The sequence below is a fragment of the Podarcis muralis genome, chromosome 15 (genome assembly GCF_964188315.1).
Source record: "Podarcis muralis chromosome 15, rPodMur119.hap1.1, whole genome shotgun sequence".
Taxonomy (NCBI): Eukaryota; Metazoa; Chordata; class Lepidosauria; order Squamata; family Lacertidae; genus Podarcis; species Podarcis muralis.
The window spans coordinates 30275416-30302917 of NC_135669.1; the positions used below are offsets into that span (position 1 = coordinate 30275416).

The 27502-nt window shown below is 47.4% G+C and overlaps 2 protein-coding genes across 7 annotated transcripts; one reads left to right on the top strand and one right to left on the bottom strand.

Moving 5' to 3' along the window:
* Window positions 1-295: 295 nt before the first annotated feature.
* PHKG1 (phosphorylase kinase catalytic subunit gamma 1) lies at window positions 296-17318 on the top strand. 4 transcript variants are annotated; one of them, XM_028708783.2, is made up of 10 exons: window positions 296-643; window positions 3027-3162; window positions 4234-4409; window positions 7498-7552; window positions 8524-8589; window positions 11048-11211; window positions 12471-12561; window positions 12949-13102; window positions 14377-14502; window positions 15666-17318. In XM_028708783.2, the coding sequence occupies exons 2-10, from the start codon at window positions 3080-3082 to the stop codon at window positions 15915-15917; spliced, it is 1167 nt and encodes a 388-aa protein (XP_028564616.1). In that variant the 5' UTR covers window positions 296-643; window positions 3027-3079; the 3' UTR covers window positions 15918-17318. The 4 variants fall into 4 exon arrangements, with proteins under 4 accessions (XP_028564616.1, XP_077775362.1, XP_077775363.1 ...); XM_077919236.1 differs by having other exon boundaries at window positions 296-637; XM_077919237.1 differs by lacking the exons at window positions 296-643; window positions 3027-3162 and adding an exon at window positions 3710-3771.
* On the bottom strand, window positions 17199-27114 carry SUMF2 (sulfatase modifying factor 2). Of its 3 annotated transcripts, none has more exons than XM_077919241.1 (9): window positions 26911-27114; window positions 25922-26060; window positions 24634-24748; window positions 24219-24263; window positions 22835-22985; window positions 21901-21956; window positions 20122-20206; window positions 19405-19573; window positions 17199-17769 (listed from the first exon to the last, which is right to left on the bottom strand). In XM_077919241.1, exons 1-9 carry the CDS (start codon window positions 27008-27010, stop codon window positions 17637-17639), a joined length of 993 nt encoding a protein of 330 aa, XP_077775367.1. In that variant the 5' UTR covers window positions 27011-27114; the 3' UTR covers window positions 17199-17636. The 3 variants fall into 3 exon arrangements, with proteins under 3 accessions (XP_077775367.1, XP_077775366.1, XP_028564617.2); XM_077919240.1 differs by having other exon boundaries at window positions 25922-26063; XM_028708784.2 differs by having other exon boundaries at window positions 17199-18376; window positions 25922-26063; window positions 26911-27112.
* Between the last annotated feature and the right edge of the window lie 388 nt (window positions 27115-27502).

Genomic DNA, 27502 nt, shown 5'->3' on the forward strand with positions numbered 1-27502 from the left:
GTACCATAGTTTAGCTATGCTCTGCATTAACTTTCATTTATGAAATACTCAGCTTCATTAAATGCCCTTTGAGTTCTAGTCTTATGAGAGACGAAGAAAAACTTTTCTCGACCCACTTTCTCAATGCCATGTGTAACTTTACACACCTCTATCGTGTCTCCTCTAAACTAAAAAGTCCCAGTGCTGCAAAATCTTCTAGGGGACCCACGTCATCCCCATGATCATTCAAGTTGCCCTTTCCTGAGCCTTTTCCAACTCTACAGTATCCTTTTAGAGGTGAGGATTTGACCACCCTGTTCAGTGTCACTCCAGCAACTCAGAGACAGCGTTGTTGCCTCTGCTGAGCTGCTCCTTCACCTCAAAGCAGGGTCACTCCTAAATAAACACTCCAGCAGTTCAGCATGCTCAAACCGGAGGGCTGGACCAGCTCCCAAGTTGCATGACCGTTCTTATTTTGGACATTGGTGTTCCCGCAGCGGCGGAACGGCGCCCACAGCAAATTAACAGAGAATGCAGAAGGCTGGTTTGTTGTAGCCTCAACATAATCGAGGCAATTTGTTTCTGGAGTTGCCTGCCGGATTTTCTCACAAGGCATTTCCTAAGGCCGGATTAAGTGAACAGTTTCAGAGAAAGGAAGGTAATGGTGAGTACCAGTTTACTTTGTCCAGAAATTGCTCCTGTTCAGCAAAGAGATTTAAGGGGGGGGACTTATACTCAGGACAGCCCCCCCTGAAAATGATGGGCATGATATACATGGGCCCATTAATTCCAGTGGGCCTACTCTGAGTAGGACTTAGTTGGAGACCATCCTACATTTATGCAGGTGTAATGATTACTTTCTAAGACATAAGTATGTGTTTGTTGGGGTGGGGCTGAGTATGCCTGGAAGCAGAGCTGAATTTGCACTTGGGTTCAGCTCCGAATTAAAGCAGAGCACAGCTTGTCCAGAGTGTGGCTTTTTCCTCGCTGCTCGGAAATCACAATTAGTCCCCGAGACATCTGGAACCGAGGTCAGACTTTTGACCCTGAAGCTCTCAAAGCTGCTTGCTTTAAAACCCAAATGCATATGAGCTGCCTGTGTGGGTATCAGAGGAATGAGAGGGTTGAACTCTGCACGTGCCTCAAAGGATTATATCCTGAGGTGGACTGGGCTGTCAGAGCCAAAGGCAGGCTATTCTGATACCTCATGCCACAATTGCGGGTGGGAGTGTGATTTTGTGTCACAGCACAAAATGAGGGGAAGGTTAACCATCCCCTTCTGTGCCGTTCAGTTGTGACCATAGGCTTTTTAAAAGCTTCAATTGTCACTAATGGCTTGTTTGTTTTTAAGCAAGCCTAATTGTATGGGGGATCAGGGCATGAGAAGGGTGAGGAACAGGAAGACTGTGAGCCCGCAGAATGAAGATTCCCTCCTTCCCCATAGAAGGCTGAGCCCATTGAAACCAATGAGATTTCAGATGTATGTTTTTTGGTTATTGCAATTATGTCCCACCTTTTTCTTTCAAGGAGCTCAAGGTGGTGTACATGGTCCTCCCTCACATCAATTAATCACTACAACAACCCTGTGAGGAAGGTTAGGCTAAGGGGTAGCAACTGACCCCCAAGGGTCACCCAGGGAGCTTCATGGCTAAGTGGGGATTTGAACCCGGTTTCTCCCAGGTCCTAGTCCAACACGGCACTACCACTGCACTACTATGGCTCTCACTAGAGTTCACTGGCTTCATTCGTCCCATAGACTTCAAGGGGAACTACAAGCCAATTTACCGTAATAGCTGTCAACTTTTCCCTTTTCTTGCGTGGAATCCTATTCGGAATAAGGGAATTTCCCTTTAAAAAAGGGAAACGTTTGTAGCTATGGCCAATTTGACACAATCCTATTACTGCAAGATAAGTTGGTATAAACCTCAAAGCAGTTTAAAAAAACAACAACAATAAAATTATCAGCTATTGAAGCTATTGAAAACATTTTAATAAACAATCCAATTAAAACATACACCAACATTCTGCATGTCTGGATAGACTTGCCTAAACTAAAACATTTTAGCAAGTGCCAAAAAGGGTGCAGTGAAGTCACCTGCCTGGTGTCAATTGGCAGGGAGTTCCAAAGTGTGGGTGCCACCACACCAGAAGATTGATTTATTGCAAAAACATAATGACTATAATCACCTAGCATGTGTAATAGTGCCAATTCCGCAGGTGGAAGCAGTCTAGTGGGATTGTATATAGGATAAGGCAATATTGCTTGCTGCAAAGGGCTTTATATACTAATCGTAATACCTTTATCTTGGCTCGGGAACAAATCGGCAACCAGTGCAGATCTTAGAGCACAGGTGTTAAATGCTGACAAGACCCCACTCCTGTCAGCAATTGTGCTGTAGCATTTTGCACTAACTGCACCTTCAGGATACTGTAGATTTGACTAATGTTGGGCAACATCCCATGTCAGGAATGGGGGACCTTTTTTGGAAATTGTATCTAGCAACAAAAACAGACTATACACACAATGGGAATAAACAAGCAGTGACAACAAAATAATACAAGATCAACACAAGGAATTCTTCTTATTCTTTGATAATAAAGTTGAAATAAAAACCTATTTTCAGTCCAAGGGCCACTTTCCCTTCTGAGCAACTTTTTGAGGGCCATGTCCCTGTGGCGCGCTCAGCCAGTGGCAAAAGTGGGCAGAGCAAGGAATGTGAATTTTAACTTTTTAAGCAGGCAATTTTTCACACATACCCTTCTCTGTCCACTGTCCAGGTAAGGCAAGTGCCATGATCAGAGTTCAAGGGCACATCCCAGTCAGGCAAAAACACCTGAGGAGGATGCAGATTACTGCTGTTGAGGGGCATGGCCTGTGAAGGGTGTGTGTGGATTGGGAAGAGTCCTGAGGGCCAGTTAGAGAAGTGTAGAGGGCCGCAGTTGACTCCCAAGCCTTCTGGGTCCCCTCTCCTGCAATAAGATTTGGTATATATTGGAGAAGACGGCTAATTTCCTGTGGGTGTTTTTGCTTGTTTGTTTCTTTACAGCTTTTTGTCATCTTGAAGTAAACCTCTAGAAGGTTGCGGGAAATCAGGCCAAGATGACCAAGACTGAAGAAGTGCCGGACAGCCATACATCTGGGGAATTTTATGAGAAATATGAACCAAAGGAAATCCTGGGGAGGTAATGAAATGAAATGAACTAATCTTGCTGGTTAATACGCTGCATGTCCCTCAGAAGCAGAATATGGATGTCAAATCAGCCAGTTGTGGAAATTGGAAAGCTTTTGCCAGGACAATATCACACACACACACACACACACACACACACACACACACGTGTGTGTGTATGTGTGTGTGTGTGTGTGTGTGTGTGTACTAAGAACCCAAAACAAGTCTTGTTGGAACTGTCTTGTCAAGAGTCCTATTTCTAGCAACTGTAGTTCTCAAGTATACTGCTATTGGACTTGGAGGTTCCATCCAGCCACCATGGCCTATAGCTGTTGATGCACTATTATCTTTCATAGCATGGGGTGGAGGGTTTGATCTGGCTGATGGGCCCGATACTGAGTTCCCCCACTCCATGGCCAGCCACTTTGACAGGTGCAGGGGACTCCTATTGACCCTGCCAATCACCTTTTTTTTGGACCGGTTGGCAATTTGAGAAAGTGCCAGTCACAAAATGGCTGCCTGCGGCGGGGCATAATGCAAAATGGCTGCCATGGGAGTGTGTGCCATAGCACAAAATGGCAGCTGGGGGCGGGGGTTATAGGACACATGGCTGCTGTGGAGGGTATGGCATTATACAAAATGGTTCAAAATCCCCACCTGACAGTGGATGGCCTTGGGGGCCAGTCACTGTCTCTCAGCCTAGCCTACCTCCCATGGTTGTCATTGAGTTCCTTGAAGGAAAAGTAGGACACAAATGTAGTAATATTAGGATTGATTTTTTTATTGCATTTTCTCCAAGGAGATGGCATAACGCATAGTTCTCCCCCTCCCCTCCTGAATTAATCCCCACAACAACCCTGTGAGGTGGGCTAGGTCGGGAGGGGCAGTGGATGGCACCCATGGGCACCCAGTGAGCTTCTTGGTTGAGGATGGAGCGGGATTTGAACCCTGTTTTCTCAGATTTTAGTTTGACACTCTAACAACTACACCACACTGGCCCTAGTACCTATATATTTGTAGATAGGGTGTAGATATAGGGTTTAATTCTTGGCTAAAACCTCTCTTGTCTGCTCTGCCCTTCCAGGGGAGTGAGCAGCGTTGTCCGGCGCTGCATTCATAAAGTTACAAGAGAAGAATATGCAGTGAAAATCATAGATATCACAGCTGGGAATCTGTCTCCAGAAGAAGTCAAGGAGTTGAGGGACGCCACTTTGAAAGAAATTGACATACTCCAGAAGGTGTCTGGACACCCAAACGTTAGTAAGTCAGGCTTTGGTTCCAGAAAGTTCTGACGGAACAACAGCTATGAATTGGGGGGGGTGGAGGCAAAAAATGGAGTCTGCTGGCTGTTATTTTCACTGAAGTGAAGGACCTAGACCTTGAGATCATGCCTGTGGATTTGCTTTGTCTTTATGATTCTGAACCCTGCGTCCCGCCATTTGTCAGGATAAATGTGCTGCTGTCTTTCAAATGCTCTGGGTAAGAACATAAGGAGAGCCTGGCTGCTGGATCAGGCCAAGAGGGACCCACTTGGCCCAGCGTTCTGTTCTCACAGTGGCCAGCCCATTTTAGGAAGCCCACAAGCTGGGTAGGCAACACAGCAGAGACCCCTGGGGAGATGATTTGAGGAATGGAAGAAAGAACCCTCACATTAATCCTGCTCCATCTCCTCAAACATAAATACGACAAAAACTCCAGCACCCCACCCATTTCCCTGAAATGTCACCTTCTTCCCTTTTTCCAATTTTAAAAAGAACCCACACCTCATTGACATGCAAAAATAACAAATAAAATAAAAACAATGCAACTTAAGTAAAATCAAACATATGTGCAAAATGTTTTGATGAGAATAGAAATTGCATTTGGAAAATTATGAATTGATGGGTGTGAGGAACAATGGGGGAAAATCTGGTCTGGGATCTTGTTATAAACACCTGTGCTGCAGCGTCTCGATTCCTTGTGTGACATTTGCAGTGCCGAGAGAGTAAAGTTTCCGTGCCACACAAAAAAATCCTCGTTCTGCTTCCCTTGGTCATTCGGAATGGTGGACACGGTTTTCTTCCCTGTAATAGATGGTGTTCTCATTTGACACCCCCCCCCTGCTTTAAACCCAGCCCCTGTGAGATCCCCACATGGCCCCAGCTATCATATTTTCGATGTGCTGATGAATCAGCATTACCGTAACACACAGGCTATAACTTAAGGAGGACCAGGCACTCCCAGGAAAAGGCTTCCCTCTTCTCGCTATCCGCTCTTTGCCTCATGGCATTTGTACAGAGGTGCCTAATGCGTTTCTGGGACCCATTTGTAATTCCAGGGCTGATTCCAGGGAGTTTTGACAGCAGGGGGTTGACAGCCTCTGCCTTGGAAGATTTCCTAGACATGTTCACAGAGGATCAGCCAAGCAGAGGATCGGTTGGTTCCAGGGCCAGAATCACCTAGAGGCAGAGAGATCAGGGGTAGCTTTTCATTAGTGTGAAATGGCAGCAATTTCTCAGTTACTGCATCTGCTTTGCATGCAGAAGGCACCAGTTTCAATCCCTGGCGGCAATTCCAGGTAGGGATAAGAATGTCCCACACATTGTAGATATTGCAGAGCTAGGTAGACCAATAGTCTGAGTGAATATAAGACTGTTTCTATCTTCTTATTCAAATCAGAACAATGAGGACTAGAATCATGCTTTATTCTTTGGGAAAGGGACATAGTTCAGTGGCAGAGCATTTGCTCTGCATGCAGAAGATCCTGGGTTCAATCCTTGACAGCATCTCCAGGTAGGGCTTGAAAAGACTCAATTTATGAAACCCTGGAATGCCACAGACAGTCAGTGTTGACATTACTCACCTAGGTCAATAGTCTGCAAGAGATATATGGCAGCTTCCTATATTCCTGTTCCCCAAAAAAGTGCATTGGGGGTTGGGGGACGGCACCACAGCATGAATCACATGAGGTCAAGGCAACCAAAATGGCCGCTGGGTTTGTGTGATGGAAAACAGGAAGATGGCGTCCTGGATTTTGGCTTCAAAGTGTTGGAGGGTATGCTAACGTCCTTGAGCTATGGGGCCTACCATTAAGCAGCCAGCAAACCTTCTGTATGTCATACGACCTGTCTTTGCCCCTTGCCCCCAGTCTCCCTCTGCCACCACTAGCCTGTTGGCTTCAGGTGTAGCGGAGACATCCATCCCATTGCCAGTGTTAAAATAAGTTTTAACTGCCAGTCTAGTCAGCTTCTGTACATGAAACAACTTGCCATTCACCTCAGGCAGCCAAAATGTCCCAGACTGACTTTGCTGAGTCACCCTGCCTGAGTCACGCCATCCACAAAGGACTTTTAAACAAACATACATTTCAACATTTTACAGGCATCACAGTGGAATTTATCTGTTGCTTTCCTTATATGATCACATCTCTCCCAGTGTGCTATTTATGCACCATTTTAATTTAATTTAAATTATTTCATACCTGCTGTTCACCATAAGGTGTGTGACAGTTATAATCTGTTCTACAGTGAAGGTGCATAGATGCACATCTGTGGGGAGGGAGTTTCCCAATCTAGGGGCTACCACAGAGAAAGCCCCGTCCCAGCCTGTCATTCCCCATACCTCTTAGGGTCCCCTCTGCGGAGCTTAACACCTGAGAGGGTCTGTAGGGAAAAGGGGGGTCTTTTAGACATTAATCCTCAATCCTTGGGAGACAATTATGCTTTGTGGTCTTCTGGATGATGCTGGACTCAAACTCTCATCAACCCCAGGAGGTCACATGACCAGTCTGGTGGCGTGGCTGGCCCCAGGTGACAGGTGAGGAAGAGCAGGCCTGGTGGAGCTGAATTACAATGCACCGTTGCTCAGGGATCTCCAGTTAAATGGCCTTGGAAAGCAGAGGACAGGAAGGACCCTTCCCAGTCTCATATCTGGGCCAGAGCCAGTAAAGTGATCTAGACCAGAGTTTCCCAAACCTTTTCAGGCCATCACAATAAAATTCAAAACAATGAATTGCAGATTTATTCAAAATCCAATTAAAGCTATTTAGTTTAACTAATACAACAAAACGAATGTACCTGACTTAGTGATGCCAGCTTTAAAAAGTTTAATTTACACTGGGTCAGAAATGATATAAACCAGCTTCCCCGGTTGATCTTGCACAGATATCCGCACTGATTTTTAACTACAGTTCCTAGGATATCTTGAAGGAAAGACGTCATCAACGTTAGAGTGGTATAGAACAGTTTGTAAAAAGAGCTGTCCAGAGCCCTCCCAGCCCAGTTCAGCTTTCAAGCCCAGATTTTGTGGAGGTGGTGAATGCTTCAAAGGTGATCCCACATTGCTAAGAATACCATATTTTCTTTTGCAGTCCAGCTGAAGGACAGCTTTGAATCCAACACGTTCTTCTTCCTGGTGTTTGACCTGTAAGTACTGGTGTTTATTTAACCAACGCATCGTACTGAAAGAGCGAGATTTTGCCATGGGCATCCGGGCTTACAAACAATATAATGTTTGGAAATGGTTTGAGGAGCATTTCAGCTAGTGAAAAATGCAGCTACTTGCCTGCATACAGGCTCGAGTCACCATATTAGTGGGTCACCTGTTTTGAAATCTAAGAAGATCCCTGCTGGATCAGAGCAAAGGTTCATCAAGCCAAGCCCCCTGCTTCTTGCAATGGTCAATGATAAATGTTCCCATGGCATGAAGGGAGCAGCTGTTCGTCTCTCCGCCTCTCTGTTGTGGGGCTGGCTCAGATTTCCCCGTAACCTTTGCTAAGGTCTCTGCTGCTGTCACAGATCCTTGGGGGTTTATTTTTAGCCGCCCCACATTTGTGTAATAGCTGGTGTGGTGGCTGCTTTAACCAGAGTTTTTCCTGCACAAACATTCTTGATACATTTTTAATGCACTCTGAGTAAGCAAATTCTCCTAACATCCTTTTCAGACACACTTTTTCTTACTTCTCTTCATATATCTATTATCTGTCAAAGCATATACTGTACCATAATTCATTTATAATGATACAGTCATTAGAATTTATCCAAATGTATCTTCTGGAAGAAATTCTGATTCCCATGAGTGCTTTAAATATGTATCCTGACCTGTGGAATTCTTCTTGGTCCGTCTCCTGGCTGAGATCTTACTAGGCCACATCCCCATTTCTGACCAAGCTTATCTTTTGAACCATGAGGACTAGAGGCTTAAAAAAAACCACCCCAAAACCCTGACATTTGGAGGCCAGTTGAAGTAAACATTGGAAGTTTTAGGAGTGCTGTTCGGTCTGTAAAAGGGGAAAGAGGAGTTGTGAAGCTTCCAACCTTCCCCACATCAGCTAATGCCCTTTGCTTCTTATTTAGCTTATTTTTGATGTAATTTTCTTTCCCCTCCCTCAACTTAGAATGAAGAGAGGGGAGCTATTTGATTACCTCACAGAGAAGGTGACTTTAAGTGAGAAGGAAACCAGGTAAGGCATTTCAGCCCCCTCTGTTTCAACCGCCCTAAAGAGACAAAATGGGGGTGATAATACATGCTGGCCTACCACACAGGGCTGTTGTGAGGCTTGATTAGAGTTGTCAACCTATCCCCCTGCCTCTGCACCCCAGGTCTGGGTTTTTGCTCGCACCGGAGCATGGCAAAATATTGGGAGTTGGGTTTTCTAGAGACACGAACCGCTGTAATAAGAAGCCTGGGTCTGAGCCCGAGAGAGAGAACAGATTTGCTCTGAATACAAGTGTCCTGTGAATTAATCTTTGGGCAGGATTGATTAGAAAGGGTTGTTCCCTGGAATGCCAGGATCTCTGTGTCATCACCAACAACTGTGGGTGGGGGCTGCTCCCCGGCTCCCCTTGCTTGCCAACTCCCACCCAACTTCCCTATCTCCTCAGAGCATCTCATGTCCCTCCATCCTTACTTTATTCAAATCTCTCCTGTTGTTGAAAACCACCATTTTAAAACCTGCCTTCCCTTTTTGCTTCCCACCTCGACTTCATGCAAATCTAGCGCTACAAATCCTCCTATGGGGCTGTGTGGTGACAGCCTTATATTTCTATTTCTTGTTATAATTATACAATTATAAACAAAACAACTGATAAAAAGACAAGAGAAGTATACTACGATAGCAACTTTATCTGTTTCTCGTTATAAATTTAGGGTGCATTTCATTTCCCTCTAGCCTCACTTTTTGTAGCTGTGTGTATATAATATTTATTTAATTTATTTCATAAAATTTATACGCCACTTGGTTGTAGAAAAAACAAACAAACCTCAGAGCGTTTTGCAGAAATAGATAAAACAATAAAATTACCAATAAGAAGAATTAACAACAATAATTTAAGACTTTTGAAAAGGTAAAAGAACAATGGACTAAAAACAGATTAAAACTCGTGCCAGCTTTCTGAACAAACGGGTAGGGTTGTCTAATCCAGTGTTTCCCAACCACTGTTCCGCGGCACACTAGTGTGCCGCGAGATGTTGCCTGGTGTGCCGTGGGGAAAATTCGAAAGATTTTTTTTTTTTTTTGTAAAAGTCAAATTAGGTCCTAATCTATCCCTCGAGCGCCTCTTGTCCGTTATTGTGACGCATGAAGCGTGTTCCCGCCCACTCCCCGCCCTCCCTTGCTTCTCTCTCTCTCTCTCTGTGGCGTTCTCCGCCGCTTCCTGCTGGGCATGCGCAGCTCGCCTCGCGCTTCCATTCCGGCCCCTCCTTCCTCCGCCGCTCCGTTCCTTTCTCTTTCTCGCGTGTCAGAGAGCGGCGGCGCGAGCGCGGCGGTTCCCTCAGGGCTGACGGAGGGCTCGAGGGGGAGGAGGCAGGACGTGGAGGCGGAGAAAGCGGCGGCGGCCACCCCCCACCTCCGGCTCAAGGCCCGCGTAGAAAGCTGAGGGGGAGAGATAGATAGAGGTGGGCGGCGGCGACCACGACCAACCGCCACAGTAGTTGTAGCGGTGGCGACGGCGAGCAGGGACTCCCGCTCTCTCTCCGTCGTGTCTCTCTCTCTCTCTCTCCCGGGCCCGTCCGTTGAGTCTCCCGCGCGCCTCGGCTACAAGATGAGCATCGAGATCCCGGCGGGTCTGACTGAGCTGCTGCAGGGCTACACGGTGGAGGTGCTGCGGCACCGGCCGCCAGACCTGCTGGCCTTCGCCGCCGAGTACTTCGCCAAGCCGCGCTCTTCTTCCTGCCTCGCTTTGCTGCCTCCTCCCCCCCACCCCCAAAGCTTGGAGGTTCCCCGGCGCCGACCCGCAGGTTTGACCCCCTTCTCACACCTGTTTGCGCTCCTTGCACGGAATGGGGCGGATGGGGAGGAACGGGGCTCGCCGCTGCCCCCGCTCGCCCTCCCCCCCTCCGCCGGCGGTCCCGCGATTCTTGGCTTTTTGGCGGTTGGCACAGAAGGAAGGCAAGGGGGAGGGGGAAAAATTGAATCTTACACTTTCGTGCGTCCCTCCCGGCGTGACGCTGCGCGCTGACGTCACGGGGCTGTAATGGTGGTGTGCCTCGAGATTTTTTTCATGAAACAAGTGTGCCTTTGCCCAAAAAAGGTTGGGAAACACTGGTCTAATCAATGTTTTAAGAAGGTGCATAAAAAGAGTACATTGAAGGCACCTGCCTGATGTTAATAGGAAGGGAGTTCCAAATTGTTGGTGCTGCCACACTAAAATATTGAGTTGTTTATGTTTCTCTTTCTCTCTGGGTTAGGCAATGTGGTGCCCTCCAGATGTTGGTGGACTTCTTCAGGCCCAGCCAGTATGACCAATGGTCAGGGATGATGGGAGATTCCAGCAACATCTGGAGGGTACCACACAGGCTCCCCTGATCTATCTATCCATGCATCTACATACTTCCAGCAAAGCAATAGGGAACAGGGGTGCCCATCTTCTCCTTTAGATGGTTTCCTTTTGCTAAGAAGCATCTGCTTTCTCTCCCTGCAGGAAGATCATGCGTGCTCTCCTGGAAGTCATCCAGTATCTCCACAGCATGAACATTGTCCACAGGGATCTCAAGCCGGAGAATATCCTTCTGGACGACGACATGAACATCAAACTGACCGACTTTGGCTTCTCCTGTCAGCTGCACAGAGACGAAAAGCTCAAAGGTGGCATGGCGGGCTTATGGCAAAGATAAGAAAATGTGGGGTGGTGAAGATGGAGGCTGCAATCTAACCCCTGCCCCTTAAAAAAAAAAAGTAGGAACTTAGGAAGCTGCTCCATATCAGGGGTAGGAATCTTTTTCAACCCAAGGGCACATTCCCTTACAGGAAAACCACCCGGGGGGCCACTGGCTGGAGTGGGTGGGGCCAGAGGCAAAAAGTGGGTGGAACAACTAGTGGGACTCTTACCTTGGTACAATATGGAACCTTAAACACACACACACACACACACACACACACACACACACATTCACCATTGCACCTGCACAAGCAAAAGGTTTTATATTATTAATCTTATTTGATTTGTTAACAAAAAGAAAGTGCAAACATGACAGAAAGAAAACAAAGAATAGAAACTGTAAGTCCTAAAGTGTCACAGCTTGGAAAGAGAAAAGTTCATCATTATGGCACAGCTCCTATGGGAGGCCAGAGAACTCTGAGGGAAATTGCTGCAGGTTTGTTTTATTCATCTTGTGTCCAGAACGGAAACAAATCCAACAAACATTATTGGTGTTCCCTGTTGCTGTTTTCTGCCCGCAAACCATGTATTGTTGATGACTTTCCTGCTAATTTGCATTGTGTTCCTTTGCCCTGAAATGAATGGCGTGGAATTAGGTAAAATTTTGCCATTGCTAAGAGATGAATAATGTAGTTTTTGCCAGAAGACGAATTGCAGTGGAAGGGAAACAGTGTTGCATGCTGTGTAGACAGAGCAGAAATCAATTCCTTCCTACAGCCTTAGTTTTAAGGGATGCATTTTGCTCCAGGGCCGGAGGTTCCCCATCCCTGCTCTATACTGAGTCCATCTAGTTTAGTACTGTGCACACTGGCCAGCCAGGGTTTCAGACAGGGGTCTTTTCCAAACACTCACCTAGAGGTGCTGTAGACTGAGCCTGGAAAACCTCACCATGCAAACCATGAGTCAAAGGCCTTCCCCATTTTACAAGCCCAGAATCATACAGTCCTGCAGCATCTGTCTAGACAAAAAATCCTGAAACTGGCATGTTTCCCACATGCATCTGGTTGGCCACTGTGAGAATAGGATGCTGGACTAGATAGGTCTTGGCCCGATCCAACAGTCTTTTCTTAGGTTCTTAACTTGCTTTGAGCCAATGGGTATAGCAGGATTTTAATAATACCTAATACTAACTGATATTAGCGGTACTTTTAACAAGTATTTGGCTTTTTATTCCTGTTCTTTGCAGAGATCTGTGGAACTCCTGGCTACTTGGCTCCCGAAATACTAGAATGTTCCATGGATCCAGACCATCCAGGTTATGGGAAGGAAGTTGACATGTAAGCAGAACCAATATATCATCATGGGGTGGGGGAGCAGACTTACCTAAAATATCACATACCCCTCGAGGAACCTACCTGGGTGCTCAGGTACTCAGGGAAGCACTTTCTCTTAATCCCATCAGCATCAGAAGCACAGCTGGTGGTGACCCATGAGAGAGCCTTCCCCATGGCTGCTCCCAGATTGCAGCATTCCCTCCCCAAAGAGGCCAGACTGGCTCCCTCCTTGTTATCCACCCACCGGCACACTATTGGAATTACCCAACACTTCTGTCTTCATCCGTCCTTCGTTCTGCATGACTCTCGGTGCGCGTTGTGTCTGCTTTACATTATGCACGACTCAGGCGCAGATGCATTTAATTATGGGGGTGGGATTGCTTGTTTCAGGTGGAGCACCGGGGTCATCATGTACACCTTGCTGGCAGGATCCCCTCCATTCTGGCACCGGAAGCAGATGCTGATGCTGAGGATGATCATGAACGGGGACTACAAGTTTGGCTCCCCGGAGTGGGACGATCAGTCAGACACCGTCAAGGACCTGGTGGGTGGTGTTTCAAGAGGGAGGGCAGAAGGGCCATAGCTCCATGGCAGAGCATCTGCTTGGCATGCACAAGGCCCCAGCTTCAACCCACACTATCTCCAGGTAGGGCCCCTCTACCTGAAACCCTGGACAGCTGCAGCCATTCAGTGTAGACCAGGCCTCCTCAACCTCAGCCCTCCAGACGTTTTTAGCCTACAACTCCCATCATCCCTATCTAGCTGGACCAGTGGTCAGGGATGATGGGAATTGTAGTCTCAAAACATCTGGAGGGCCGAGGTTGAGGAAGCCTGGTGTAGTCAATAGTGAGCAAGGTGGACCCAGTGGCCTGACTACATGTAAGGCAGCTTCCTAAATTTCTGTGAACAACAAACAGATTTAAAGTATAATATTTTGTTGTTTAAGCAGAAGGGGCTATAGCTCAGTGGTGGAGCATATTCGGTTCATGCATCAAGTTTTAGGTTCATCTCCACATAGGCTGGGGAACGTCCCCCTTCTGAAACCCAAAGAGCCACTGCCAGTCAGTGTAGACAATACTGAGCTAGATGCAGGGACAGACTTTGGTAATATGGTGTCCTGAGCAAGGAAAATATTTGGTGGGCCCCTTGCCCATATATTTCTTATTTTCACAATAATTCCTTTTTGTACTTGGGGGTAGGTACTTATATTATTAGCCTCCTTGGCTTGGTACCCCCATGTGGGAGAACTGCCCACACCACCCTACATCTGGCACTGCTAGATGGCCTGACTCTGTATAAGCAGCTTCCTGTTTAAATTGGCCCTTTGTTTAGAATCAAGAGGACTAGAATCTTCCTTTATTTTCAGTATAGGCAGCTTCCTAAGTTCACTTGCCAGGTCTCCTGACCCTCAGGAAGAAAAGGCAACTCAAAGGACAGAGGTCAGAACAATTACAAACAGGGTGCAGAAACTGAATTGTTTTTTTCCTTCCACACTCATAATGCCAGACCTTTAACTACACCACCTGAATTTTCTGGGGTGCAATTGAATCCCCCTTGAAACCAGAGACGGTCTGAAAGGGTACACTGTCTCTAAAACCCATGGGTGACCCCTCATTCAAGGCCTGAACAATTTATAATCAGGCAAGCAAAAGAAGAGAGAAGAGTTTGATTGCTAGGTATGTGCCAGGCCATGATCTGCGGCTGGTGAGCTCTGACTGGTACAGGGCAATGGAAAATTGTCTGGGCCCCAGTTCGTGCTTTAGCAGCCCCTGAAGCCTTCCTGCGGCCCAACCCCAGCTCTTCTTCCTCTGCCTACAGATCGCCCACTTCTTGGTGGTGAAGCCACAACACCGCTACACCGTGGAAGACGCCCTCGCCCACCCCTTCTTCCAGCAGTACGTCGTGGAGGAGGTCCGACACTTCAGCCCCTTCCGGAAATTCAGGGTGAGTGAGTTAGCCAGGTCCTGCTGGGGGGCTCACCTGGCCCAGTGTCTGACTCCCAGATGTTGCCTTTCACCGTAGAATTGCAGTCCTTTTCCCCTTCTTTAGCTGTGATTATTGCATTGCTGGGGGTTGAATATGACCCTTGAGATCCTTTCCAACCCTAAAATTTTCTGACATGGCCTGCTGTGCACTGGAAGCTCCTCCTTGTTCTTTTTATCACTTAACTCTCATTTCCCCAGGCATCATAAAGCTGTGCTGGCTGAGGCTGATGGGAGTTGAGAGTCCAAAACAGCTGGTGACTGCAGCTTGGGGAAGACTGGTCTAAACCTGGTAGTACAGATGTCCTGTGTAGAAGCTGGGCCTGACCTAAACAGGTTTCCCCCTCCCAAAAGTCAATTATTGACGCTGAAGATCATTTCAAAGCAGTTAAATTGATCTAGATTCCTCAGTCAAAAGACAGGTGATGAGTCAATGAAATGCTCCCTAAACATAAGGGACTGCTGGATGAGGCCAACAGCCCAGCTAGTCCAGCATCCTGCTCTCACAGTGGCCAATCCTGGTGCTGCTTCTGGGAAACCCACAAGCAGGATCCAAGCACAAGAGCACACAGCCCCCCTTCAAGAAACTGGTATTCAGAAGCATTGCTGCCTCCGACCGTGGAGGCAGAGCATAGCCATTGTGGCTAGTAGTCATCAATAGCTCTCTCCTCCGCCATGAATTTATCTAATCCTCTTAGGGAAAGGGAAAGGGACCCCTGACCATTAGGTCCAGTCGTAACCGACTCTGGAGTTGCGGCGCTCATCTCGCTTTATTGGCCGAGGGAGCCGGCGTACAGCTTCTGGGTCATGTGGCCAGCATGACTAAGCTGCTTCTGGCGAACCAGAGCAGTGCACGGAAACGCCGTTTACCTTCCCGCCGGAGCGGTACCTATTTATCTACTTGCACTTTGACATGCTTTCGAACTGCTAGGTTGGCAGGAGCAGGGACCGAGCAATGGGAGCTCACCCCATTGCGGAGATTCGAACCGCCGATTGGCAAGTCCTAGGCTCTGTGGTTTAACCCACAGCGCCACCCGCGTCTCAAACCTATGTGCTGTCCTTCCGTTTTATCAGCCTACAGCCCTCGTCACTGAGTTTCTAAACGTGTTCCGTCTCCCTCTCCAGGTCATTTGCTTGACTGTTCTGGCATCGGTCCGCATCTACCTCAACTACCGCAACGTCAAGCCCATCACCAGGGACGTGCTGCAGCGGGACCCCTACAGCCTGAAGCCTGTCCGCAAACTGATCGACGCTTGTGCCTTCCGGATCTACGGGCACTGGGTGAAGAAGGGTGAAGCCCAGAATCGGGCCGCTCTCTTTGAAAACACTCCCAAGGCCGTTCTGTTCAGCTTGGCAGCCGAGGAAGAGTTGTTCTGAGTTCCAGCACACTCAGTGGTCGGGCGAAGCCTCCCAGCATGTTAACAGCTAAAGCAAAACTTTATTATTTACTTTAAAAAACCAACAACTCATATTGCCTTTTCTCCATGGAGCTCAGCTACACTTCCTGCTCACCATTTTTATCTTCCCTGCGACCCTGTGAGGTAGGCTAGGGTGAGCAATCTCCAGAGAACTTTATGGCTGAGCTGGGGGAGATTTGAACCCAAAGTCTTAGTCTGGCAATCTAACCACTATACCACATGCTCTCATTATATATACTTTCCTTAATTACACAGTCTGAGACACACCAAAATTATAACAGTATAGTAGCGCTCTAGAAGCTTTCAGAATTTTGTCTGGTTTTCCTTCCTGGACTGGGTGGGGTGGGGCGGGACATTGTTTAAATCTCTAACCAGCCCCATCCTAAGAGTGGCAGACAAAAATATGCAAGGTGATGTATGCTCAGAAATTAAATGCAGGCATCAAATATTCCTGCATTGCAGGGGCTTGGACTCGATAACCCTTGAGGCCCCTTCCAGCTCACAATTCTGATTCTGTTAACAATTTTGAAGCGGTAAACTCCAGCCATTGAAGGGTCGTCTCCATGCAACGTAAAAAGGGGTGCATGGCAGGAAGAAATTCAACAGGGTCTCTGGAGAAACTCAACAGGTGAAGCAAGCTTCTTTTCACCCCAGTGTATGGCTGCTTAAATGAGGAGGCAGAGAAGCTGCTTTATGGAAAGGAGCCCCAAAGCCCTTAAACCTCTTAGAAATATTGAGTTTGCTGCCCCAGGAAATCTTTTAAGACTAGACAAATGCATGGGGTTTTCCAGGAGCTGTGAGTGGCGAGAGATAAACATGGAACCTCCAGTGTCAGAGGCTGTATACCTCAGAATACCAGATCATAGGGCACAAACAATGGGATTGGGCAGGGGGAGTGGGGGTTGCCTCTTGCTTTCAAGTTCGGCTTCTCGTGTTCCTGAAGGAGTCTGTGCAGCCAGCGTTGGAAACAAGGATGCTGGACCAGGAGGGAGGCATTTGCATCCTCTGGTTGGCCTGCCATGGACTCTGGAACTCAACTGCTGCTTCATGTCTGTGTTGCGATGCCCAGTGGCAAAGTGAGTGTCCAGCAAGCCTTAGAAAAGGTGCTGATGAACCACAACTCCCATCAGCCCTAGCAAGCACAACCAATGGTCAGGGCTGATGGGAGTTGTAGTTCAGCAACATCTGGAAGGCTAGGGATGTCCCCCGCACTTCCTGCTATATATAGCATCAGCCCAGCTCAGGGGTGTGAAATATTTATTATGACTATTTATTACATCTGCACACACGGAAGGGAATGGATTGGTTTTCTAGGGGAGGGATTGATTTAAGAATGAATAAATGTGCTTTATTTATTGGATGTGGACTTTTGTTCATTGCACAGCGACATCTTGCTTCCTCGAATCACTTGCTTAGCGACGTCTACAGGGTTCTTCATATAGCAGGGGGTTTGACTAGAGGACCATTTGGTCTCCTTCCACCTCTAGAATCCTATGATAAAACAGGAGCCTCTGTGCGCTTCCAGGTTATAATCCGTTTCTTCTGCAGTGTTCTGCAGCTCAGCCTCCCACAAGCTGGTACCCTCTGGATGTGGCTGGACTCGAACTCCCATCAACCTCTCTGGAACATCTGCAGGGAAGGGTGACTCAGATGATGAAGGGTCCGGAAGCCAAGCCTTTTACGGGGAGCAGCTGAGGGTGCTGGGCCTGTTGAGCCTGAAGAGGTGAAACAAGACCCCTCCTCCAATTTCTGAAGGGCTGCCACATGGAAGATGGAGCAAGCTTATTTCCTGCTGCTCCAGAGGGTCAGACCTAAAACAATGGATTCAAGTGGCAGGGAAGGAGATTCCAACTAAACATTACAAAGAAACTTCTGACAGGAAGAACAGCTGGACAGAGGAACAGGCTCCCTTGGAAGGTGGTGGACTCTCCTTGGTGGGAGGTTTTTATAGAAAGGTTGGGTGGCCTTCCGTTGGTTACAGCAAGGTTGTAGGTTCGATCCCCATATGGGACAACTGCATATTCCTACATTGCAGGGGGTTGGACTAGATGACCCTCAGAGTCCTTTCCAACTCTATGATTCTGATACAGAGCTGTAATTCCTGCATTGCAGGAGGTTGACCCTGAGGGTCTGACCACATATGAAAGATACCAGGTTAGGGAAGACACCTTTGCCTCAAACTTGCAGCACCACCAATTCAGCCCTTCCTAAACCTCCTTTTACAAGAGGCTCCTCCCCAGAACCAAAGCGGGGATCCGGTCTCTCCACTGGAGAAAAGGTCTGTTCCTTCCTTTTGGGAGGAAGCCCCTTCAGAGCTCTGCTTTTTCGCTCCCAGTTGCTGGGGGCGGCTGCTCGGCAAGGCTGGCAGCACACCGGAAGCTCAGGTTGTCTGAGGCCGAGTCTGGAGTGTTCCCCATCCTAAGGAGCGAAGGGGGAAAGGTTAGTTCCCAAGAAGCTGCTTCATACGGAGTCAGCCCACCAGCCCACCTCAGTATTGTTGGCACTGACTGGCAGCAGGGAGTCTTTTCTCAGCACTACTTAGAGAGGCTGCTGGGACCTTCTGTATGCTAGGCAGGTGCCCTGCCCTGAGCTCACAGCCCTTCCTCTGAAGGTCTCTCTTCTTCATGAACCTAAATCAAGGGCTCTACAAGAGGATCGGACAAATTCATAGGAATGTAAGACGCTGCCATCAACAGAATCAAACCATCAGATGTATCTAGCTCAGTACGGTCTACACTGACTGGCAGCAGCGCTCCAGTGTTGCAACTCCAAAGTGCTTCATCCCTGTTAGAATCAGTGCTATTTTACTCAGAAGTAAGCCCCACTGACTGCAATATGGACTACAGTGGTACCTCGGGTTATATATACTTCAGGTTACATACGCTTCAGGTTACAGACTCTGCTAACCCAGAAATATTACCTCAGGTTAAGAGCTTTGCTTCAGGATGAGAACAGAAATCGTGCTCCGGCGGCGCGGCGGCAGCGGGAGACACCATTAGCTAAACTGTTCAGGGAAGTTTTTAACATGTGATATTTTATTGTATTTTTGGTTTTTATGGAAGCCGCCCAGAGTGGCTGGGGAGGCCCAGCCAGATGGGCGGGGTATAAATAATAAATTAAAAAAAAAAAAAAGTGGTGCTTCAGGTTAAGAACAGTTTCAGGTTAAGAACGGACCTCTGGAACAAATTAAGTACTTAACCTGAGGTACCACTGTACTGTCAAGTGAGTGTGAGAAATATCGCCTGTGTGTGTTTTTTAAAAGCCATTCCCACAAAACCAAAATTTCAGAGATTTAAATTGTGAAACCTCAGTTACAACTGTCAGATTCAGAAAACGGGAGTCCGTTTTGGACAGTTGAGACATTGTTTTCAAAATTAGTGCTAAATATTAGTGGGTGGAGCAGGTGGGTGGGGTGATGCTAATGAGGAGCCCAAGGGCCAACCTACCTTGTCGTCAGCTGAGCCTTGTGATTGGCTGATCCGTCCACCGTGTCAATCCAAGAGGCTCCCCGCAGAACACGCATCCCCTGAGCAGAGTGGCGGACCCTGGTAGGCCCCTCTGGACTATACTCTGAGTCTGTCCATTCCCAAGTATTTCCTAACAGGTCATATAACCCTGGGATACAGAACAACAGCAGTTGGCTAGGCTACTTGCTGACCTCGTAAAAGCTCACTGGGGAGGAAAATGCACTCTGCACATGTTCAGGAACCAAAACTACTGTAGCTCATTGGCCAGGGCTTTTCAGGTGGGTGGGATGGCTAAAGGAAGATTCGAACCAAGTCCTGGTAACAGAGGATGGAATCACAAAAACAGAGTTGGAAGGCCATTTCATCCAACAGCCCCTGCAATGCAAGATTTTTTTGCCCAACGTGGGGCTTGAACCCGCAACCTTGACCTTAAGAGCCTCACGCTCCATCAACTAAGCAATCCCAGGAAGCTTTGTGGAGTCTAGAAGGAGGAGTTGCCAGTGTGGCATAGTGGTTAGAGTGTCAAGACTAGGATTTAGGAGACCAGGGTTCAAATCCCCCCTCAGCCATCATGAAGATAACTGGGCTAGTCAGGGATAACTAGGGATAAAATGGGAGGGGGAGAACCATGTGACCACCTCCAGCTCCTTGGAAGAAAAAGTGGGATATCAATGCAATAAAATAAACTTTCCTTACCGTAGTTGTTCTGAGGAGGAAACGCAGCCACTGGGGAGACCCCATGGTAGCCATCTTCAGCTGTGTCGACAGCAGGAAAATCGCCCTGTGGGGAAAGAGGGAAGGAGCACCCACTCAATATTCGTGTGTGTGTTGCACAGCTGGAGTCACAAGCCCCCAAAGGACACCCCAGGGCATAAGCTGATTCAGTTGTAACTAAGGGCAGCAAAACGTGAAAACTGGCCTTGAAAAAACACTCAGGATTGCGTCCATTAAGAAGCTGCAGAAATCTGGTAATCCTTTCAGGCTAATGTCTCTGATATGTTAGGATACCATATACCCTGGGAACCTAAAATATTTCTGCTTGGTTATCCTGTTATTGCAGGAAATGATCAAAAAATAGTGTTTCAGTGTTATAGCTGCTGCTGAGATTATAACGGCTAGTAATTGGGGTGTGGCAATGACTGATTTAAGCGCATCCAATTGATGTGCGGCCACACATGCATCGCAGTGACCTGGAAGTGGCTTATGCGTGCTCCGTCATTGTGCGAGATGACCTGGAACAGATTGGGGGTTGCCTGCATATCCAAATGGATTGATAAAAAATTATTTACAGTAACTATGATTAAGTTGACTTATTGCAAAATAATATATATAAACCAGGTTCGTTTGTATTTTTCGTAACGTTTGTAACAAGAAGTTCAATGATAATGTCCAACCGTATGCTGCTTGCAACGTGCTGTACTGGTCTTTCTTTATGCTCCTTGTCTTTGGCTTATTTTGTTTCTTGATAATAAAAACAGAAGGTTCAGAGGTTTAGACCAGTGTTTCCCAACCTTGGGGGCCTCCAGCTGTTTTTGGACTACAACTCCCATCATCCCTAGCTAGCAAGACCAGTGGTCAGGGATGATGGGAATTGTAGTTCAAAAACAGCTGGAGGCCCAAGGTTGGGAAACACTGGTTTAGACTAAGCAGGAAATGCTCAGGTGGCTTTGTGAGATGCAGCTGCCAAAACTGCACAGAATATTCCAAGTGCAGTCAAGCCACAGAGTTAAAGGCATGTGGGATACAAGCTTTTTATTTTATTTCATATAGAAAAAAACACCTCAAAGGGGATTACAAAAATGATAAAACAGTAATGCTATTGATAAGCAAAAATAACAGCAATCATTTCAGGCTTTCGAAAAGCTGAAATAACAATAGACTAAAAACAGAATTAAAATTTTCATTAGCTTTCTAAACATCTAGGCGAGCTTGTTGAAACAAATGTTTTTAGCAGGCACCAAAAAGAGTCCAGTGAAGGTGCCTGCCTGACGCCAAGAGGCAGGGAGTTCCAAAGTTTGACTGTTGCTTTGTCGCTTTCCTAAGAATGCCCGGAGGCTGTGGAGATATTGCAGTCACAGAGTCTCCTGCAGAAGGAGCCAGTCTTCAACAGCCAGCTGTGGCATAGTGGTTAGAGTGTCAGACTAGGGCCTCAGAGAGACCAGGGTTCAAATCCGCACCCTCCACATTTAGCCATGAACCTTGCTGGGCAACCACTCTGCCTCTCAGCTTAATTTACCTCGCAGGGCTGTTGTGAGGAACAAACGGGGAGAGAACCAGATATGCCACCTAGAGCTCCTTAGAGGAAAGGCAGGATATAAATGTAATAAATAAATAGGAGTCAGGACAAAACACAAACGGAAGACTAGTAAGCTGTATGCCAGGTGTTTCCGACTACAACTCTCATCAGCCAGGGGCACCAGGTTGGGGGAAGGTTGGAACCAAGGTTCCCAAAGCCCTGCTCTCCAGTTTTCCTACCTGCCAGAGGTTCATACGGTTGGTGAGGAATTTGTTCCCCCAAGGATACAACCTGTCTGGCAAAAAATAGGGAGGGAAAAAGAAAAGGTCATTTTAATTTTTTTAAAGAAAAGGTCATTTTTTAAGCCGGTTTTATCAGTTCCAACATGTTTACATACACAAACACCACCTTCTCTTATCAAACCAGGCGAGCAGGAAAGGGTGATTTTAATCCTATCCTAAAAATGTTAAATTAAAACGACTGATGATGATGCAGAAGGGGAACAGCAGCAGCTCAGCCAGAAATCTTACACACACACACCCGCCTTTATGCCTGAATAGAGAGAGAGAGAGAGAGAGAGAGAGAGAGAGAGAGAGAGAGAGAGAGAGAGAGATGGTCAGAACGGTTTTGCTGCCTTTGGGCTAAACTTAAATTGACTCCCCGATCCTGAATCCTGTTGTGCATGTAGCCTTAGAGGGGGGGGGGAGTCCTCCTTATGCCACACTCCCCACTTTAACCAGAGAGCCCCTCACAAATCTGCTGCCACTTGTACTGCTTATGTAGTCCTAAAAGGCCTAATTTTCACATGGATGGAATGGGCGGAAAGTGAGGGTAAAGGGGGTGGCACAGAGAGGGGAGAGAAAGAAAAGGAGGTAGAAGAGAGAGGGGGGGGAAGGGGAGAAAAAATAGCCCCTGCCCCACTTTATAGGAATCCAGAGCACAAAAACAGCTGCCAGCAATAACGAAATTCTTCTAAACCTCGTTTTTGTCTCCTCCCCGTGCCCTGACAATTTGTCTGAAGCCGTTCAGAGCCAGCTTTGTGCTCAGAGGCTGGTCTCTTTGGATGAGGGTTTACCCCCCCCCCCAAAAAACTTAGCCTGCTCTCCCCTGGTCTGGATATGCTGACCGGATGAAGCTGCCGCCACCGCGACCCCGGGCCCTTCGCTTACGTACTCTCCAGGCCTCCCCTGGCAGCAAACTCCCACTCCTCCTCGGTCGGTAGCCTCTTCCCTCTCCACGCGCAGAAGGCCTGGGCATCGTTCCAGCTCACGTGCAGCACCGGGAAGTCCAGCCTCTCCTTGATGCCAGATCCGGGACCTGCGGGCTGATTGGGGTTACTCTGAGTAGGCCTTGAACCAGACCACAATATCAGTAAACAATGATGACACAGCACCAACGCAGACCCAGGATGGCAGCCACTGCTGACTATCAGAGAAGCTGGTATCCCTGGATCAAGTGCATCAGTTTTGTTGAGTTAATTAAACTAAATAGTCTTAACAGGATTTTTGAGTAAATGTGCAATTAGTTGTAACTGTTTTGAATGTCACCGTGTTATGATCTTCTTTAGCGGGTCATGCAAACCGCTATTCTGCACAATGCTTTTTATAGGATAGGGGGCATTGGGGAGGAGTTTATGGGACCAAGGGGCCCCGAAAAAGTCTGAACCATAGCCCTAATCTGGGTGGTGGAGGGGCGAGCCTGTTCCTCATTCTCCTGTCTGGGGCAAACACCAAACTAGCCTCCTAGTGTAGTCAAGGGAGAAGAAGGAAGTGGCTTGCGTTGAAAGAGCTTCCTCCAGCGCTCTGAAGACAAACTGATTTCTCTGGAAAAAAAGTTCTGTTTTGGGAAGCAATTTCCCCTCTGCAGAGACTTCAGAGGGGCTCCCTGTGACTGACAATCAGCTAATTGGCACTGACAGATGGATGCAAGTTAAAGCAACCTCCCTTGAACTTTGACAAGTGTCAATCGTCTGACATTGTTATGGCCCATCTAGTGCAGCATCCTGTTCTCCCGGTGGCCTCTTCTAGGAAACTTGCAAGCAGGAGCTGAGCACAAGAGCACTCGCCCCCACTGTGGCTTCAAGCAGCTGATATTCAGAAGCATCACCGCCTCCGACCGTGGAGGCAAAGTGTAGCCATCCTGGCTAGCACCCATCAATAGCCCTCTCTTCCTCCATGGATTTGCCTAATCCTCTTTTAAAGCCATCCAAGTTGGTGGCCATCATTGCCTCCGGTGGGAAGGAGTTCCAAAGTTTAACTATGCGTTGCATGATGCAGGACGTTCTTTTACTTGTCGCGACAGGTGGATGGAAATAAGGATCTGGTGTGTCAGGTTGTGAACTGTGACATTTTTATTTCTTTATTTCACAGAGTTCATACATCGCTTGATTGCATGGGAAAGCCTCAAAGTGGTTTCCAAAAATAGGCTCTATGCTGATCTTTGGGCTCCAGCTAATGGCCACTGTTTACTCCCTTTTCTCGGATGGCGACATGGACCATTTTAGTGACATCACTCTTATAGAAGGATGAACATTCCCCTGCCCCTACGTAAGACTCACCTGTCTCCAAAATGCTTTCTCAATAGGAAGCCACCACGGGGCAGACTAAAAGAAGGAAGAAAAGTGTGTTCAAAGCAAAAATCTCACCAGTGCTAATTCAGCCCACCTTTTCCTCCCCACCTACAATAATTATGTCCCCGTTTTAGGAAAAAGGTATTACTAGTGACATCACAGAAGCTTGGCCAATGACTTGAGAGCAGGGCAAACCATGGGCAGGTAGCATCAAGCTAGCCTTTTATATAGCATGGCACAGAAACTTTAAGATTTGGCAAGTCTCAATTTTTGGAAATACAACATCCAGAATCTTCAGGGGGAGGAAACATATTGTTTGCAGGAACAGGCCTGTGATGGACATTTACCCCCATGACCTAAGGCCCCACCAGGAACACCATTCGTCTCTAGGGCTGTCCCCTACCTCCAGCTTCCGTGTCACCTTCTTCTTCAGCTCTTCGGGGACGAAATCCTCAAAGACAAAGCTCCACCCGTATTGCTCAGCTTCTGTTTTGTATTTCTGGTCTCTCACAAACTCCCTGTTGGTTTTCAAACCAGGAACTTAGACACAAATCCCTAGATCAGCCTCCCCCAACCTGGTGCCCTCCAGCTGCTTTGGACAACAACTCCCATCAGCCCCGGCAAAGCCTGGCTTTGATTGACTGTCCAACTTTTCTCATCCAACACATCTGAAGACCTCTCTTGACCCATTTTCTTTTTCTACCTATTCTTTTCCCAACCATAAACATCCTGGGAGGCTAATGGATGGGAGATCTGAGATAGCAGGATCATAAAAAGAACCCGCTGGACCAGGTCAATGGCCCATCTAGGCCAGCAACCTGGTCTCACACTGGCCAACCAGATGCCCTTAATGGGAAACCCACAAGCAGGACCTGAGCCCAGGAGCCCTCTCCCCTCCTGAGGCTTGCAGCAACTGGCATTCAGAAGCATTACTGCCTCCAGCCATGGAGACAGACTATGGCCAACACAGCTAGTAGCCACTGATAGCCCTCTCTTCCTCCATGAATTCATCTAATCCTCTTTAAAAGCCATCCAAGTTGGTGGTCATCAATGCCTCCAGTGGGAGTGAGTTCCACAGTTTAACTATACACTGCATGAAGGACTTTCTTTTATTCGTCCTGAATCTTCTCACATTCACTTTCACTGCATGCCCATGAGTTCTATTGTTACGAGAAAGAGGGAGAAAAGCGTTTCTCTCTCCGCTTTCTCAACCTCATGCATAGTTTTATAAATGTAGAGGAAAGCAACATCATTTTTTTGCCATCAGTTACACTGGTCCTAATCTGAACACTTCCCACTGGACAGTTAAACTATATAGAGCATCATATATAGCCAATATTTGAATTTTCTCTCTATCTGCTGCAGGGAAAGGCCCTCGTAGCTCAGCAGCAGAGGATGTGCTTTGCATGCAGACGGTCTCGGGTTCAAATCCCTGACGTCTTCAGCCAGAGCTGGAATTAGCACCCTGTTGCTGCCAGCCAGTGTAGAACAGGAATGGGGAATGAGCTGGCAGTTTAGAAATACTCTTATAAATGAAATAAAAAATAAACTGTATGCAGAACATGTTGAACACTCTGAAGTCCTATTCATATGTCCTATTCAGACAGAAATCATTGCAATTTTGCAACGCCACATCCCCACGGACCCAGGAGCACAGCCAGCCTCAAGCAAGCGTGGGATTTATGCCTTACCGGAAGTCTTTGTTGGTGACTGGATATTTGTCCATCAGGAACGGTTTGACTTTCTTGAAGGCTCCATCTCCTTCTTTACCGTCCAAGAAACCTGCCCCGATTTGGAACACCCCACCAGAAAGCCGCACCACACTGTCGTCTGCTGAGAGGAGGGTGTAAATCAACAGGGAGAGAGAGTCAACACACACAAAAATTGTGGTTGCGATTCCTACATTTCTGCCTTTACAGCGGGTTGGACTAGATGACCCACTGGGCCCCTTCCAACGTTACGATTCTATGAAATGATGTCTCTGCAGAAAAAAATATGCCTGAATTATATTAGCATCCACCAACAGGGGACACCATTAAATGTTAGGGCACCAGGGGGAATCGTTCCAGTGCGCCCATTTGCAGTGGTTGAAAACAGGGAAGGGGAAGATGATGGGTATCTAAGTCTGAAATAAGTTTGATGCATCAGTGTCCGTGTGTTCACACGTTGCACAAGTACACCTGAAGATAGGGATACCCAATGCACCTAACCAGGCTCATTAACCTCAGCGATCCTAATGAAGCCATGTCTGAGCAGCCCCCATTGCTGAAGGTTCAATAAGAATAATTTCTATGCAAGGTTGAAATCTGATTCATGCATCTTCAATAAGAATAATTTCTGTGCAAGGTTGAAATCTGTTTCACGCATCTTCAATAATAATAATTGCTATGCAAGGTTGAAATCCGTTGCGTGCATCAGCAATAATAAAGGTAATGCGAATAATTGCCTTGCAAGGCTGAAATCCGTTTCATATATCAGATGCACTATCGATAACAATATTAATACTAATAATACTAAGACTCATTCGCTGCAAGGCTGAAATGCGTTTCATGCAACTTCCCCCGCGGGGCAAGCAAGGCATAGGTCTACCGAGGAGGAGGAAGACCAGCCTGGAGAAACTCTCCTGCCTCCGATCCGGAGGAGGAAGTCAGTCGGTCGGGCGGGCGGGCGGGAGACTCACCGGGCTGCTGGGAGCTGCTCCCGGCCAGCGCCCAGGCGGAGATCAGGGCCGCCCAAAGCACCCCGAGGCCGCGGCGCCCCGACGCTGGTCCGGACGCCATGGCAGCCGGAGCGAGAGAGACGCCCGCCGGCTCCTTCCCGCGCCCAGAATTGAGTTGTAGCTGAAGGCAGCAAAGGGAACCGAGGGCAAGGCAAGGAATCGCTTCCGGGGTCAGCCGAGGAAAGAGCACGTGGGAAGCTTTCTTTTCGTTTTCTCCCCCCCCCCCAATAAAAAATAAAACTGCGCTGAAAGCATGACTCCGCTTCCCTGTTTTGGAAGGATTTTTAAAAAAATAATTTTTATCAACTCTTTATTAACTTTCTGTTTTACAATTTCAAATAAACATTTTACAAACTGCAAAAAATATCCAGTTACTTCCCTTCTTCTCTTCCCATGGTTCATTTTCCCTGCATATTCAGATCAGTGTTCCACTTTTACAGCCGCCAAAAAATATTTAGCTACTCTGTTGCCAGCGTTTTCAGCTGTATATTATCCATATATTCAATAAATGTTTCCCACTCTTCTTTAAATGTATGTTCTTCTTGCTCTCTTA

Bases quoted from the DNA above. Each gene is read 5' to 3' on its own strand.
- PHKG1 (XM_028708783.2), top strand. From the start codon at position 3,080: ATGACCAAGACTGAAGAAGTGCCGGACAGCCATACATCTGGGGAATTT. The intron at 4,410-7,497 runs GTAAGTCAGGCT...TTTCTTTTGCAG, and splicing joins GTCTGGACACCCAAACGTTA to TCCAGCTGAAGGACAGCTTT. The intron at 11,212-12,470 runs GTGGCATGGCGG...TGTTCTTTGCAG, and splicing joins CAGAGACGAAAAGCTCAAAG to AGATCTGTGGAACTCCTGGC.
- SUMF2 (XM_077919240.1), bottom strand. From the start codon at position 27,010: ATGGCGTCCGGACCAGCGTCGGGGCGCCGCGGCCTCGGGGTGCTTTGG. The intron at 22,986-24,218 runs GTGAGTCTTACG...AACCCCAATCAG, and splicing joins AGAAAGCATTTTGGAGACAG to CCCGCAGGTCCCGGATCTGG. The intron at 20,207-21,900 runs GTAGGAAAACTG...CTTTCCCCACAG, and splicing joins ACCGTATGAACCTCTGGCAG to GGCGATTTTCCTGCTGTCGA.